The 16,741-nt window shown below is 40.1% G+C and overlaps 1 protein-coding gene across 3 annotated transcripts; it reads left to right on the forward strand.

The window, feature by feature from the left end:
* Positions 1-12,934: 12,934 nt before the first annotated feature.
* On the forward strand, positions 12,935-15,458 carry pmp22a (peripheral myelin protein 22a). Of its 3 annotated transcripts, none has more exons than XM_042006410.1 (5): positions 12,935-13,092; positions 13,831-13,921; positions 14,120-14,213; positions 14,303-14,443; positions 14,549-15,458. In XM_042006410.1, the coding sequence occupies exons 2-5, from the start codon at positions 13,844-13,846 to the stop codon at positions 14,704-14,706; spliced, it is 471 nt and encodes a 156-aa protein (XP_041862344.1). In that variant the 5' UTR covers positions 12,935-13,092; positions 13,831-13,843; the 3' UTR covers positions 14,707-15,458. The 3 variants fall into 3 exon arrangements, with proteins under 3 accessions (XP_041862344.1, XP_041862350.1, XP_041862360.1); XM_042006416.1 differs by having other exon boundaries at positions 12,953-13,086; XM_042006426.1 differs by lacking the exon at positions 12,935-13,092 and adding an exon at positions 13,123-13,368.
* Positions 15,459-16,741: the final 1,283 nt, after the last annotated feature.

Raw genomic sequence — 16,741 nt, forward strand, 5'->3', positions numbered from 1 at the left:
AATTCCATCAGCAGACTCGCAACTCTTCCAGGAGGCTAAAGGCATGCTGAAATCTGGAAAGTATTAAACAACCTGCTGGTGGAGGGGACTGAGGAAGAGAAGGTGGGGGCTGGTTAAAGCAGAAAAAAAGGGGAAGTTTAAATTGGGGGATGGGGGAGGAAAGGAGAGAATACAAAATTGTCTATATACCACCCTTTGCCTGGCTCTGTTCCTTTTCCCCTCCCACACATGCACATTAGTGCATAAGTACACCCCCCCCAAAAAGAAAACATATACAGACCACTCCCCTGTCAGCTAAGTATTTTTTTTTATTTTTGCATCAGTATTTTGAAACTCCTTTTTATTGTTGTTTTTGTTTTATGGTTCATAAACAAACAGTCCTTTCTCTTTTGTTGTGCACAGAGGGGGAGGGGTGGGTGAGTGTGTGGGAGTGGTGTTATAGTGTGTGTGTGTTTTGTTTGCTGGCATACAATTGGTCAAAAATCAAACTACTGGCCAAAAGTCCCCAAATGTGTGTTTGTGGTAGGTAACAGCAAGACTGAATACTGGCCAGGGATCCTTTTGCATGCTTTGATGCACATATCTCAGACCAAATGTCTGCATAGTGAACAGCAGGGCAGACTGTGTGCAAGTGAGGAGGCCCACCCATGAAGTATGTATAGAATTTTAACTGCTCCGAGATAAGGTCTTTAGGTAAACAGAAAAAATTATAATAATCCTTCTGCAGACCATCTGTTTTTTTCTTTTTAGAGACGGTTCTTCCATTTAAATTTCTGCATATTTTTTCCACTTTCCTGTAGAAAAAATAGAGAATGACTGAATTTCAGTTCCTGTCATCATTGATAATTGTCACTTCTATTTGTTCACTATTCAGTAAAGACTCTTCTCTTTGGCTGTCTTTTTTATGGGTTAAATCTCAGCACTTATTGTTAGAGCACTTCATCTTTGCCTTGTCATATGCTCCACATCTCCCTTCAGATCAGTCTGCCAAGTTCCACGTAACCACGCGAAGACCAAGACAGTAAAACTAAAAACTGTTATCATTAGGAAACGTTTCTTTGGCTTTGAATTCTCAAGGATAGGCAGAGCTTCTCTTTAGGAAGATGTAGCAGTATGGATATTGGTGTTAACAGGAGCAGCGAACATAAACATTCCAGCACCAGCATTGACCTCTTGACCCTTAAAACCTGGATCTGCAGGGCTGGCAGCAGGAGACCACACACACACATACCCACACACACACACATTAGGGGAAAAGGGGAGAATGCAAAACTTCTCCGATGTCCTCGCCCTAAAGAGCTTCAGATGCCTGAAAATTTAGACCAGCCTCCAAACATCAGTGCAGTCTTCCTGTCCGGGATTTTTGCAGGTATGTCAGAATGTGGTTATGGTTTTCACATATGGAAAAGTTATTTCACAGGAAGCAGCTCCCATCCCCTTATTTCTCCCTCAGTTGTTCGCAACGAGAAGTTTCCTTCATAAATGTGGAGATTGTGTCATAACCTCTTTGGACTGCTCTCAAATCTTTAGTGTAAAAATGTGTTTTTCCGTTGAGTGAGCCACAGTTGCTTAACCCACTTTAAACTCAGCAGACTAAAGCATGTGTTCAGCTAAGCTGCATTGTTACTGTTGCTATCAATGAAAATTAGCCATAGTAATATGCAAATGCTTTGGTGTTTTCTCTTTCTTTCTCTCTCTCTGTAATTTACAGCATAAAATCCAGGTCTCACTTGTAATTTTGCACATCAACTCTCCCAATTTTTGCATCCAGACTTTAAAATCTGGACATGGAAGACAAGGTTTTTGCCTCGAGGATAGAAACAGTGATTCATCCCCTCATTTTCCATTCTGTCCTTCTGTGCTAACCCTGGTTCACTCTGCTGAAGGACCTGCAACTATGTGGGTCCCCAGGAGGTCTAACATGGCCCGCACTCAGCCATGACCACAATGGATGGAGCTGGGGGGCTCTGTTGCTCCCTGCGCCCTCATCTCTGCCAGATGCTGCTTCCCTTCCAAGGCCTGTCCACGGCTGGCTGACACTGAAGGAAGGGGAACTCTCTGTGAATCATACACCCACACTGTCAGAGAGGTAGACATTCACACATAAACCTTTCGGCAGTTGTTGATACAATGATGTGCATTTGCAAATGTCGGATTGCTTAAATTTAGTTTTTCCCATCTGAAAATACAAGTTATATTTTCATCTCTGTAGCTCACTGGTGGGAACACTTTATTATCAGTGAACCCATGATTGATAAAATAGACTTCAGATGTTGATCACACACTGAGACTACATCCTTGCCAACATAGACTTGGCGCCATCCTTAGAAAAGGCCGTATGTCCATACAATGCACCGCTTGTTTGAAAGACACTGAATGCCCACAGTGGGGCAAAAATACTCTGAAGCTGGAAGCTGGAGATCACAAAGGGTCACTTCCCATAGGCCAACTTTAAACTTTGACCTTCTAGTCCTCCTTCATTTTAATCTTCTCTCTCTTCTGACATAATGAGTAATACCAGTGCCACTAATTCAGAATGAGAGCAGAGGAGATGCTTCCAAGACTGATGTCTCATGTTAATCTGGTTGCTTTTGTACATCACTTTCATTTCATTCAACACCTCCCCTTGGCCAGCCTAATTTATTTCTGTTAGACTTACATTCATAAAACATATCTATCTCTGTGTTTCTTCAAACCAATTTAAGCTCTTCACATCCTCCATAGTTCTTTGTAAACTGAAGCCTGCATGAGCAGATTTTGGATAATAGCTAAGTAGATTATTCTTATCCTTATTTATTTATTTATTTATTTAATTTTGTTTTAGCATAAGCAAGTGCCAAACGTATAGAAAGATAAGCAGCTCAATAGCTCTATGATATCGCCTCAAAGTGCTTCACAGCTATTTTGAAGGATACTAAAGCTTATCCTCATTCACATCACTTGGCTGAGTAAAATGAGGCAATGTTCAGGCTTCTGCATTTATAAAACACTGTCCAGTGTTTGCTTTGGTTAACCTCAGTGATTTTATAGTGCTAATATCAGCCCTGCCACAGCCAGCCAACCAGACTTTCCATTACGGTCTTTCACCTTCCTGTTTTCATGTGACTTTATACACAAGCTCTATTTCACTAGTGGAAACACTGCAACAGCTTAAAGGCTCTAACACTTTCCCCAAATCTCAATAGCATCATAAATCAGGGTGTGTTTAGAGACAGAAAACAACGCTAGGGTGAAGAATCCCAGAGCTCCATGCAGAGAGATGACTTTAAAACACACTGCACTGGGTGTTGGTCCTCCATTAAACAACTCAGTCATCCAGTTTATGCTCCACTCCCTCTGGCCGTGGCTCCCTCTGGGCTGAGCTGGAGAGGAGAGGGGGAAAAGTCTAGCCGATGCTGGCTGTCTTCATCATCCTACTAGCCAGGCTTTACTCCCCTCCTCTGAGTTTACACAGCCAATCGGACCTGACAGACCATAGACAGATGTATTGTGTATTTATGTGAGCTCTTTTAGATGGGGTTGACTTTGTTTTGTTTGTTTTGTTTTCACTTATTATTGGGTGGATTTGGGCTTTAAAATCAAATATGCACCATTGACTTTGAAAAAGGCGTGTCTGTTCTCCTCAGCTCAGAAACTGCAGCTGAGCATGAGGCCATCTCCTGGATTTCCTGCATCACACAACCGTTTTTTGGCAGAGTACCTAGTATGGTAAAGCCTGGTTGAAGCCCCCTCCATCCTCTCCATCTGTAGCTGTTTATTTTGATTGACAGCTCAATGCAATTTTCAAAGGAAGTAGTTTGGGATTCATTTGTAGTGCAGCACTGGCTCAGTCGTACCACAATCTTTAGGGGGAAAAAAAGTCATGTTGACAGCAAAAACCTCAAACTTCATGGGAGTGGAGCTTGTGTATATGAGTGTAAATTCAGGAACGTGAGTGTTTACACGCCCGTTTGACCGACTTGGTGAGCAATAGCAAAGTTGGACAAAATGTGAATCAGAACAGAATGGAAGAAAAAGAGAATGAATGGCCATCCAAAGTAACCATCCAAATGCCTGTTTTTTCACTATTCTCCTGCTGCATGCTCCAGCTGTGCTGCAGCTTTTTGGCCAGGAAGTGTTGGAGGAGGAGTGTATGGGGTGGAGGCAGGGTGAGGTCACAGAGCTGTTGGCCCCTGGGACGGGAGGATAGCTGAGAAAAGAGAAGAGACACTTGGCTCACTGTTACAGCTCAATCTATTCATTCTTAATCTTACTGTTAACTGATCTCTTCATAGACAACATGTGGTGTATCCAAAGCGTTCCAGCACACACCACACAGTGCTGCCATTTTAACAACAATCAAACACTGACCCTCTCTTTCACATATGTTCTCAATGCATAAACAGATATAGTGAAAGTGAGTCACCAACAGAGCTGTAGTCATATTTAGAGACCACTGTGAGTGCCTGGCCCCTGCATGCTTGGGATGCCTTGGGTGTGACCAGGGTGGCCTGCAGTATGTGTGTGTATGTGTGTGTGTGTGTGTGTGTGTGTGTGTTTTGGGCTGTTCCAGCTGCCTGTCGTCTGCACCCTGTCCCATCAGTTCTCGCAGAATGAGGAGAGCTTGCCAGCCAGTGACTCAAGCAGACAACAAAATCAGTAAAACATGCACACATGCACCCAGAGGAAAATATGTAATGGAAAGACATGAAGATAGAAAATGGGAATTTCCTTTCGTGAGCAGATTCACTGGGAAAATGGACAATGGTCATTTTTTTCAGGCTGTTAATGATAATTTCAAACATTTGTAAGGTGGAGTCAGATTCAAACTGAAAAACATTACTAGTCACTAGTCACATTATTGTATTTGAATACAAAGGCAAGTTAGAAATGCTGTCACCACAGACTTCTCAGTCTTCCATGGAGTTTCCAGTCATCCATTGTGCAACGATACACTGTAGTTGATCTGGTGATTCTCAGGATTTAGTCTGCACAGCCCACTCTCTCCTCCCACAACCATGTGTGTAGTTTTTACAGCCCGAAGCTCAACAAACCCAACCATGACCTCAGAGAATTAAATATTCTCCCCCCACATCCCCAAAGTGGCATTTAGCTTGTCAGCTGCATTGTGTTTTTCTACAGTTTTCCGTGTGTGTCTGAGAAATAGCAAAAATGAAAGAAAGAGATACTTTGCACTACACATGCATCTCTCAGCTGTTGAGCTTGTAGCCACAATATGAGTGTAGTGTTTACACCGTACATAAGTTCATCATCAAAATCAGTAGCATTGTGTCCTGCAGGAGTTCAGCTTTTATAAAATGGCTTAAGATAAGCTGTATGCTCAGTGTAATGAGAGCCCAGGTAATTGTTTTGAAAGGGTAACTTTATAATGAAAAAAGAAACAAACTCTGTTTTCAATTAAGTTCTTCCGTCCCATCCCCCAAAACCCCCAAAAAGTGGAGGTTCACTCCAAGCTGACATGCTATATTTTCTTCTCAGAGTTCACCACTTGCCTGTACCATATAGCCAAGTATGGGGTTTAATGCAACTTCAACTGACTGTTGATCTTGGGAAACGACATATGTACAGTCTTTTTTTTTCCTAATTTCTTTTTAATTTAAATAAAACAATTTCAAGACGCCATAGCTTAATGCTTACATTGAGATAACCACACAGTATAAATTTAAAACATTCTTGTTTTTGCAGCTTTTCCTCCATGTTCTTTACCACACCCTACTTTTTTTTGTCACGAAAGGGTAAAATCCATTACATAAAAGAACACATGTTTTGAAACTCTCATATGGGTGGGGGAACAGGCTAAAGTCTCATCTGGAATGTGTAAAGCATAACAATACATCCCAACATCTCTCCTCACACTGGATAGAGGGAGATGTTCAGCAGGGATAGGAGTGGGTGGGATCCTGACAGAGTTGTATAGGAAAATGCTGGGGGCGAGATAGATCAAGCAGTTCTCTCAGTGTCTGTCTTCATATATGTGAAAAATAACCAACAATGGGGGAACATCTTTTTAAAGCTTGTCTGGCTAGGTTATAGTGATAATCTGCAAGATCTGTGTTTAATGGGGATTTCAGACATATATTTCATGATAAGCAGAGACTGCTGGTTTGTTTATGCTCTATATTTCACAGATATTATCCCACAATCTAACAACATGAACGCTGCTGGTATACATTCCACAGATTTTCCTTTGATGAATTGTCAACTTCTGCAGCAAACTGCTTTTTTTGTCCTATGTGCTATACTGCTTTCATTAACAACAAAAATGTCTATTACTACCAATTCACTTTTGCATATTCCATCAATACTTTCTGTGCAAAAATGTAATTGTCCTTGGATTTACCTATATTACATTATTTCAGCTGTCTTTGTTTATTATTAGGTTATCATTATTGGGCGATCATTGCTTGAAAGTTCGAAATCTTAAAAAATAACAACGTGACAGCCGAAAATGTTCATGAACATCTTAACAGTCTTCACAATGGCTTATCTTTTTACAACCTGAGGTTTCCCAAATGGGAACTATGAGAACAAACTGTGACAAAATAACTATTGGATCTCATCTAAACCATCTGTACTAAACCCTCTTTAATTTTGTTCTGCTTCTCTTTCTCAGAGTTGTCCTTTGCAGAGATAATATTCATATTCATATATTGTACTATGATTTGATATAGATTTAAACTCTTTGAAGCAAGCCTAAAACCTTGTTTGGGCTATGTGCCATCTTCATGTATTATTCACCAGTAACATATACTGATATTTACACAACTCAAGGAAGCCCACAAGTGTTCTCTTTACTATGACTCCAAAAGTAATCAAATACATCTTGTAGTTGCAGTGCTGTACTCATTACATCATGGGTATACTAATTTTTAGGCACAGGCCTAAAAAACATAAGGCACAGGGCCCAAAGTTTTAAAGCTACAGAAAATGGTCCACAACACAAAACACTGCATTTCCACAAACAAGACAAACAAGCAAACTAAATAAAAAGGTTTGTAAAGCCCTAAAACCATTGTCTATAAATGTTTATTAAATCATAACATGCCGATGTTTTGCATTTTGTTAAACTGTCTCATCTTATAAAAAACATGTTACATGCACAACAATTTCAAAAGTCCTAAAAGTTTTTTTTTTCCATGTTTTTCATAGTTTTAAATAATAACTGAAAAAATAAACCATGGTTAAGTTTAGGCAGGTAAAACTTAAGTAAAAACTAAACTTAAACATGGTTTCACATAAATATGAATAAAAACAGGCTACAGCTGGCGATGTAGCACATGAAAGCTGCCCTTGCACATAACAACAGGCAAAATAAAACACAACTGTCTTGCACTTTGGAACACTGACACATTTTAGACATGTACCCAAACACACATTTACTAGATATTCTATTTTGTGATTGGGCTAGTCTTAGTCATACTGACATGCCAACGTCTGCCAGTTAATAGTTAAGCAAATAGCACTCAAAGGTTGGTCATTAGCTTTGCAGCACTTGAAAAAAGAACGAAACAAAAACATGTTCAAGGTAAAAAAAACAAAAAACAAAAAGTGCAAAATCCTGTAATTTTGGTCAAAAACTCTGGACAGCGATGGATGTGTGTACCAGGTTTACAGTTATCAAGTATTTAGACAGTTCACCCTGTCAGCATATAGGAACCTCAGGGGAAACTATGGGAACATCATGGAATACTTAGTCATTAGGAATATCCTCTGTGGACCTTAAAAGTCCACCCAAACTCATGTAAGATACCCATTCTGAACCAGCATGAGAAACCAAATGACCAGCTTCACATCCCTGAAGACATCCAGCTTAAATAGCTACAAAAACATCCCAACAATGACTTCTTCGCTGATTATTTCTTACAGTTAAAAGTTAAGCATTAGGGTTAATCATGTGTCGAGGGCAAGGGTGTCAAGGCAATAATAATAATTTGGTTGTGAGTCTGTAGCTTTTTTCAAGTGGATTTGTTACACTGCTGGGGCTTCGCTGTGTCTACCAGAGTTTATTAGTCCATCCTCATTTCCTCCTTCATTCCACCACTGAGAGGAGCTGATTTTGTGTGAGTGGCTGCTCTGGGCTGCAGTCCAGACTGATGCCGACGAATGAACACACAACATCTCTGCTCCAAGCTGGGCTTTGCAGGAAGGCCACAGTTTCCTTTGGCCAGGCCATTGTGCAATCACTGGACCAGCCATTACATATGTATGTGTATCACCACATTTCCCAGCATATGACACACTCCCTGCAAAAGAAAACAGAAGAAACCAAAACACCTGTGATGTCATGGATTCCATTATAAAGCTTGGTGTCATGTATCAACAGCTAGATGAGTCATGACTTAAGCAGTGAGTCTGATCTAGACAGAGATAGAATGAAGGTTTGACAGCATAATGAAAGCAAAATTAAAATCACAACAGTTTTTTACTTGCATTTATTTTAGCTATCCTTAACCCTTTGCAAGCCATTTTAAGGCTCATTATCTGCTCAGCTGTTGTGAACAAATTACTAATAGAAGCAATTATCTGTAAAACTCCCCATGAAGACTTTTAAGTTTATCAAACAGGTTTTAAACCTGAAAGTTTACATGTAGCTAAGCAACAGGTGTGGCTCTTTCTACAATAAATACATGCCTTAGATAGTGGGCTAATAGCCAGTTAGAGTAATCTCCTTGCATTACATAGGACTGCAAACATTTCTAGAAAGAAAATATGTGCTGGCACACATCTTTAAAATCAGAACCGACAGCCTGCAAGGGAAGTGCTGCAATGTAAGCTGTTAAAAGGAGTGCACATGCACTCCTTGGAAAAGAGGAGCGGGAGTGAGAACACCAATGATAAAAAAAAGAAAGAAGATAAGAGTAAGTTTCTTTTCGGAAAGTTGAAGGGAATTCTTGATGCAAATTTCAAAGGAACTGATTCTTGTGACCATGTGACTTTTAATGGTGATTAAAATGACTTGCAAGGAGGGTGTCTGATAGAGCTTAGATATTCATCCATACATAGCAGAACTGTGTGGAAATGAGAGTGAAACAATTCAAACTGCATCCTTTCATATTTTTTATTGCTTCATTCTAAACCCCTGAGGCCAGTATCACTCTAATTCCAAGTAACAGTTTGTATACTGATCTTGCCTGTTGGGATGTGTGTGCTGATGACATAGACTCCAACAGGAAGCCAGAGACTAATGATTAGCACATGTTTAGGATCACTAGGGTGCCACAATCTGTAGTTCGTCAGGCCGTATGTCTCTGATTTATTTGCTTGTTGTTCCTTCACAGGGAGGGACAGACCTTTTTCTAAAGGAAAAAAAAAACCAAAACTTTCACCCCTCTTCAACATCTTGTCCTGTTTTATCAGATTTAGCTCCCAGCCAACGAAGCTCTTCAGCTTGGTTACAGCTCATTGTGGCGTTTCATAGTTTAAAATGGTAGGGGTGAGATGGGTCATGTGTGGTAGGGATGATCTAATATGATCCTGCTTTACACTTGCACGTAGACCTGCACAGCTCCAAGTATTATGGGTTTGATATTTGAAACATGTGAGTTTACTCAATGAATCTTTCCTGCATATTTATGGCATGTCTTAGAAAATATCACCGTGTCCACAGTTTAAGATGGTCTTGCAGTTTGTGAAATCCTTCCAGCATAGATCTGGATCTGGAGAGCTCCCCTCTCGCATGGACTGTGTGATGTTATCTGATAGTCACTAAGTGGCAAAATACAAACACCGGCACAGCACGGTGAGGCCAGCTCATATGGGGCAGGACAATGAAAGTGTCACACACACCCTGGGAATAAGAGCATGCATCTGCAAGAGGAATGTCACTGTCTATGGTTTCACAGTTACACTGGCTTAATCATGCATCTGACACTGAATCTTCAATGAATTGGGCCACAGACCAAATTAACCAGCACTGTAATACAAGCTCAACATACTATTTGCAAAGCAGCCTTTAAAGCTTTCCTGCTTTGGCCCAAATATGTCCAGTGAGATAGCTTTCTATTTTTTTTTTCTTAGCTGCTCCTCAAAACATCTGGTCAGCCTGATGTCAGAACTTCAGTGTTTCCTCTTGTTTTGATATGGAGCCTCTATAGGTTAAGGGGTGTTTCCTTCATTCCAATATTCCCACAAGTAAAACTGCCTGTCAAGCCATCCTGCTAAGATGTCCCTCAGGCAGCCAGGCCAGGGTTACATCCAAAACCAAAACCTAATCCCTAATTTTCTCACTCTGCCGTCACTCCCATGTTTGCTATTGGAGATGAAGTAGTCCAAAAGAGTCATTTGGCCACTCCTGCAGGTGGAGCCCAGAGCTGTAGACACCAGAGCTGAGCTGGAACTGAGGCTGACTCATTATGTCTCAATACAGCAGACCATTACAGTAATGTATCCTCCTCACAAGTCTAACTTTATATATAAACCTTTCGATATCAGGGCCAACCTGACATATTTTGACTAAAATGGAACCTGAAAGTTGGCATTCAGCTAGACTTGTAGTATTTAACACTGATGACTAATCCAGAATTGCAGCTTAACTAATTGTTACAGGTGTTAACAGTTCAAATATAACTGTAGGCATATTGGGGTAGTTAAAAAATAATGCCCAAATTAAAGGCAATAAATATTAGGGTCACTCTAGTGACTGACTGATATACCATTTAAAATTCTTTTTTTCCAACGTGAGTCACATTTAAATTCTTCTCACAGCAGCATTACAGTTTGTATTTTCAGTATAGCTATGGTGCCTCTGTACTTTGGATTTTGGTCAGCTGTTTTGCTCAAGGCACTGCTTAAACAACTCTATTCCTTTTGGCAATGTGGTAGAGTGGGACACTGAGGGAATCTATCAAACCAGCAACATCCCCTTAGAGTGTCCCACTCTATCACAGGCAAATAACTAAGTTTTTTTTATTTAGGTAAACAAAGTTGACTATAAACAGTTAATGCCCACAAACTTGATCATTTATTGTGTGATGTAGCTACAAAACATACTGTTCCAGGCCTTCGTGATTCCCCTAATAAAGAAGGGTGTGACGGTGTTGAATTACAGCTGCAGCCTCAATCACAATAGCTGTGACTGTTGTCTCTGGTGTTGAGCCTTTTCTTCCTCTTTGCTTTGTTATTCTTCATTTTGAAAAGAGGAGCTGTTTTATTTTATTATTATTTTTAATTTATGGAGTTTGTAGGGGGAATCGGTTTTGGATGATGTCCAGCGTTCTACAAGCCATGTAACAAAGATTGTAAGTTATGAAGGTTACACTGCAATAACAGAGCAATCAGTCAAAAGAAAAAAAGACTGGTGATATCTTATTTAGAGCCTCCTTACAATAACATCTTTTTTTCCAGTTCAAAGGGTGTGTGTTTCTGAGATATTCATTATAAAACTTCAAACTGTTGTATAAAAGATTCATTATAAAAACAAAATGTGGTTGTTTTTGTAGAAGTTATTAAGAGAAAGTCATTGCATATTGATATGTTTCTCGCAGCCTCACAGTTTATTAAATTAAATCGTGTAATGAAGAATGGGTGGGGTGCTGTATCTCACTGCAATGAAGCTTTACTTGAAGAATTACAGATGCTGCAGTCCAACAACCAGCAATGGTGTAACATTATTCACATCCTCAAGAGTTATTTTGATTAATTTTAAACTTTGACACGTGTAAACAGGCCTAATCCATAACTGCTCTGCTTTGTATGTGCCCACTTTCTAAGTTTAGGATTATGTGTGATTGTGTTAAACTCTTTTGACATTTATGGTCTCCGCTCAGACTTGCTCCAGCTGAGCAGCCAGGTTTATCTTCTCACCTTGCTGCTCCTGGCGTTGCTCTCCCCTCCTGACCGCTGCACCAATTACATCTTCATAAACAAGAGCACATCCAGCTGAGTGGTCGGCTTGTTGTCAAAGAGCACTCTCTTTACCCCTTCCAGCTCTGAGTTGATACACACAGCAACGCCTCACCTGGCAGCCCACAGTGAGCCTGGGCAGCAGCCCACATTTCATCCCTTTGCATGTTTACAAACACAAACCACAGGAATCCACCTGATTAGCCAAAAAAACTGCAAGGGAGAGGGGAGTAGAGGCAAGAGCTGGGTTTCTCTGCCTGCAGCAGCTGATCACTATCACGTCTGGACCGGCGCTGGTTTCAAAACAAAGCTACGTGTGCTTGTTCTTTTATCACTGTTGTCATTTTTCCTTCTGCTTTGGTTTGCAGCTTTGTCACTTGTGAGGAAATGGTCTGAGACCACACTGTAATGAGGGATGCAGAGGCGTGGCAGGCTGTGGCTGGCAATCTTTGCCACTCATCCTTAAAGCTTGTATGTGTGGAGATCCAAGCCTTTCCATTGATTTAACATGACTGAAACATTGCACAGTGCTAACTCCCTTTGGTGCTGGACTAGCTCTCCCTTCTCCCCACAGATACAGGAGTAAACAGGGGGCCTGCCTCCCACACACACACATATACACACACACACACACACACACATTCTGGGCATACCGCAAGGCCTCTAGAGGGCTGGTCCGTTCACTGGCAAACACACACGCACACACACATTAACTGCTTTGTTCACATTTGGGGGTCAGCAGGTCTGTCCAGCCTTCTCTAATGAAGGGTAAGTAGGACTAAAGTCATCCTGAATGACCTCTAAACTGAACCTTAAACAAAGTTACAGGTTTGGCATGTAATTGTTCTGTTATGTGTCAACAGTGAACACTTTGGGATCCAGGATCTGATCTTCAATAGAAGTTAGTAAAAGAATAATATACCTGTCTGGTTTTGCTATTACTCCCTTTAAAAAAATGAATAAATAAAATTTAGCTTTTGCACAGTAATGCCATGGGACACAATCCAGACCATAGGATGCCACGGGAAGAAAGGGGGTGGAGGGGGAAGGCTGGAGTAGGCCTCTGGTGACGTGCAGGGCCTGCAGGGCGGTGTTCTCAGGCGGAGAAAGAGACTGACTGGGGTGTGTGAGCCACATCTGGAATAGTAGCTACAGAGACTAAGTCGAGAGGAGCAGAAGCGCCGTGATTCTTTCCCAACTCTTCATTTCAAGCTCGCCCTTTTCACAGAATTGCTTTTGCTTTTTCTTTTTGTAAGTTGGACTTATTTATTGGAACTTTTTTTTCCCTTCTGTTCAAACGGGTGAACTGATTGTTTCATTCACTTTGTCCACTCAAACAACAGGACTTTTCCCTGGACTTTAAGTCGACTTTGGATTTACTTCGACAGAAAACTTCTGCTTCTGAAAAGTTGCGGTTACCTGCATGGCTCGTCTTTCAGACTAAACTCGCGCTTAAAAATACTAAACAGTGACTGCAGAGGATCACGCATGGCGGCACTTTGCTGCAATGTTTTTCCACGCAGATGAGTTGAGTTTGTTTTCCAGCAGCACGCACTGCTGACGAATCAAACTGTGTGTTTCTAATAACTACAAACTTTAATGTACAGATTTCCCCCCAAGTTTAATCTACCTCGCAAACAAAACAAACTTTAAAAAGCTAATTAAAACTAATTAAAATCGGATATTTAATCAGCTCAAAAGTTGGTCGAGTGAGCTCATTTGAAAGTGAATTCAGGTGTGTTTTTTCAGTCTGGTTTTGAGCTCAACGCCGAGCTTTGTGCTTCATAAGGAACAAATTAAGATCTTTCTTTCTTTGCATGTTTAAATGTAAGAGGACACTTTCATATTGAGGTAAACATTGCGGTTGGTGCAGGCGTGAGGAAATAGCGCCATCTGGCGTCAAATTCATCTGAGTGTTTTTGTACTGTGGGGTTTGTCTTGGTGGTAAATTCGTTTTAACTCACCTTTTTACTCTACTTATCCCACTAGATCTACTTGAAAAATGCTGCTGATCCTGCTCGGAGTGCTTATTTTGCACTTAATCATCCTCATTCTTCTCATTGTGTCCACAGCAGCCAGTGTAAGTAACACTTTTATTCAGCACACTTAAAAATCTAGTGTGGAGAAAGGAATGTGGTAAATAACTTTGCTCAGCAGCTGATTCGTTTAGTCGTAATTAGGTAATATAGTCTTTGGATAGTGCTGTAGCAGCTCTTTTTTATATCAGTACTTTGGATGCTGTGGTGTATTTAAATAACTGTGTTGTTGTGTTTTCTAGACCTGGTCTGTAGGTGGAGATAGGAGCACAGATCTATGGTATACCTGCATGACAACTAATGGAGGCTACCACTGCAAGCCAGCCAGCAGTGAAGGTGTGTCTGTATTCCAGAAGAAACTGTGTGTTTTCCTTTCACTTCTATAATGAATGAGTTTAAATACCATCCTATGTGCTTTCTTCTAGACTGGATCCAAGCAGTGCAAGCCCTGATGATTCTGTCCTTGCTCTTCTGCTTCTGCTCCCTCATTGCCTTCTTGTATCAGCTGTTCAAGCTGGTGAAGGGTGGACGTTTCTTCTTTACTGCCATCTTCCAGATCTTGGCGAGTGAGTATGACCTCATCACACAGGGGCCACACCCTTTGAAGAAGTAGGCTGAGCTGTAGAATCATCTGCTACTCCCCTCCTCATCTTTCTGTTTGTGCTTCCTAGGTGTGTTTGTGATGTGTGGAGCAATCATCTACACTGTGATGAGCCCAGATGATGGACCCGGTACACAATTTGGCTATGCCTACATACTGGCCTGGGTGGCTTTCCCTCTCTGTCTCATCAGTGGGCTCATTTATATCGTCCTGAGGAAGAAAGAATGAGAGTGGGAGCAGAGGAGACAAGAGGAGGGGTAGTAAGGAGACCCCTAATCATAACATCGCACTGTGCCTACTGCCCACAGACCATAGACTGTACAATCCCAGCAATACTGTATTCCAGTATCCATTCTTCCACTCAACATGCTGAAAGTATCACATCTTTTTGTTTTGTGAATTTCAACAAAAACTCATTTTCATAACACCTCTTTATACCGATGACCGAGTGTTTTCTCAATGTGTCAAGAAATGTTTTGGTGACATTGACTTCCCAACATCCATCCATCATGTGTGATAAGACAAGCAATCGTGCTTTGATTCAGTACAAAGATGTACATAGTGTCTGTGGTTTTTAGACATATTTATAACATTTTTTACATACATTGTGTACATAGTGTTGTCAAGTTAACATTGTCATGCTCCTTTATGTGATAGAGTGTGTCTCTCACAAATCATGCAGCTGTACCAAAGAGATGTCGCTTCAACTTTTCTTTTAATCATTTTGCTTTTTTGTGTGTGTGTTAAATGCTTTAAATGATGTGCCTTACTTAGAATATGTGTGTTTGCATTGAAGGAAACAAGAAAATATCAGAAAAAAAACAACAAGTGTTAATAAATCCATGAAGTTTTACTGAGTTATCATTGTATTTGATAGTCCAAATAAAATGTTTTGCATTTTGTAACATTAAAAATGGTGCTTTAAAAAAAAAACCAAAAAAACAAAACAAACAAACAAACAAAAAAAAAAACAAAACAAACCTGCTATTCTTGAAAAGCGTATCCTAATTTGCGTTGCAAGTGTGTCATGTACTTTAAATTTCTTTATACAAACTCAGCGTCTTTCTTTGTCAGTATTATGAATAAACCCTTTGAAAGTAAGTCTGCTTACTAGTAATGAACTTTTTGAATTCTTTCAGTAAACAATTCTCGCTAGTAAACTTTAATAAATGCAGTTTACTACAATTAGCAAAGAACTTTTATAGTATCCCTTTTGTACCAGTTGGTGGCACTTTGGCATGAAACACCAAGGTTTCATTCATTCACACCTGGAAATTGTGCGAGTAAGTGACATGCTTGTTAAACACCTGCAAAAGAACTCAATCCAGTCATGCATTTCAATATATTATTCCATATGGTATAAATACAGGAAAGTATGCCAAAGCAGATCTTAAAAAGAACATGACAGATAATTAACTGCTAACCAAATAGAAATTTATTTATTTATTAGCTCTGCAGCATCTTGACTGAATACACATACTTTAAAAATTTGAATAGCACCACCTGGCTACATTTTGAGGACATACATATCAACATATGGAAAGTCGGCACACATGACATTATTTCAGCACAACAGCATAAATCAAAGAATACAGTTAAATGTGGCTGAGAAAAAAAAAGCCTTAACAGCATCTCTGTGGGGAAAAGCAAAAAACAGAAAATCTAATACATTTGGAGCTTTAGCTGCCACACAGAAATGTGAAACTTCACATGAAAAACACAGAATTCTGTGGTTTACTTTGCAGGTTTTCCAGCAGATTCTTCCTGTTATATTTATTGTGTGTTTTAACATTATGAATTCCCATTGATAATAATCCAGTTCAAGTTCAGTTCTTTTTTTCTTAAGCTGATATAGAATAACTGGATATTGAATTCCCCAAGGAGCAGGGACCCCTATTACATGTCAGAAGCAGATTTATTCAAAACATTTGCTTGATTGTACACATCTAAGGAATGACCTAGTAAATATTCTACATGGTCTCCTTCAAGTCTACCCCACATCTTTTACAGCATGAGGCAGTAAAACAGGCAGTCAGTTAATGTTGATGGACGGAGGACATTGTTTGGAGGATTCCCTCTACTTCCACTAGGTGGTGACTGTGGCACATTTTTGTAGAGATGGGTGTTCTTTTTAGAGAAGAAAACAAAGTGAAGTTGGTGTATTGTATATTGTTATTCCTGAAATAGTGCGAAAAATGCATTACCTACATGTATTGCGTTTCCTGTTTGAAGCATATACAGTATTATGACACTACTTTTTCCT

This window comes from Melanotaenia boesemani, chromosome 2 (assembly GCF_017639745.1).
Source record: "Melanotaenia boesemani isolate fMelBoe1 chromosome 2, fMelBoe1.pri, whole genome shotgun sequence".
NCBI lineage: Eukaryota > Metazoa > Chordata > Actinopteri > Atheriniformes > Melanotaeniidae > Melanotaenia > Melanotaenia boesemani.

Excerpts from the sequence above, each read along its gene's own strand:
- pmp22a (XM_042006410.1), top strand. The coding sequence starts at position 13,844 with ATGCTGCTGATCCTGCTCGGAGTGCTTATTTTGCACTTAATCATCCTC. Across the intron at positions 14,214-14,302 it reads CAAGCCAGCCAGCAGTGAAG|ACTGGATCCAAGCAGTGCAA; the intron begins GTGTGTCTGTAT and ends GCTTTCTTCTAG. Across the intron at positions 14,444-14,548 it reads CATCTTCCAGATCTTGGCGA|GTGTGTTTGTGATGTGTGGA; the intron begins GTGAGTATGACC and ends TGTGCTTCCTAG.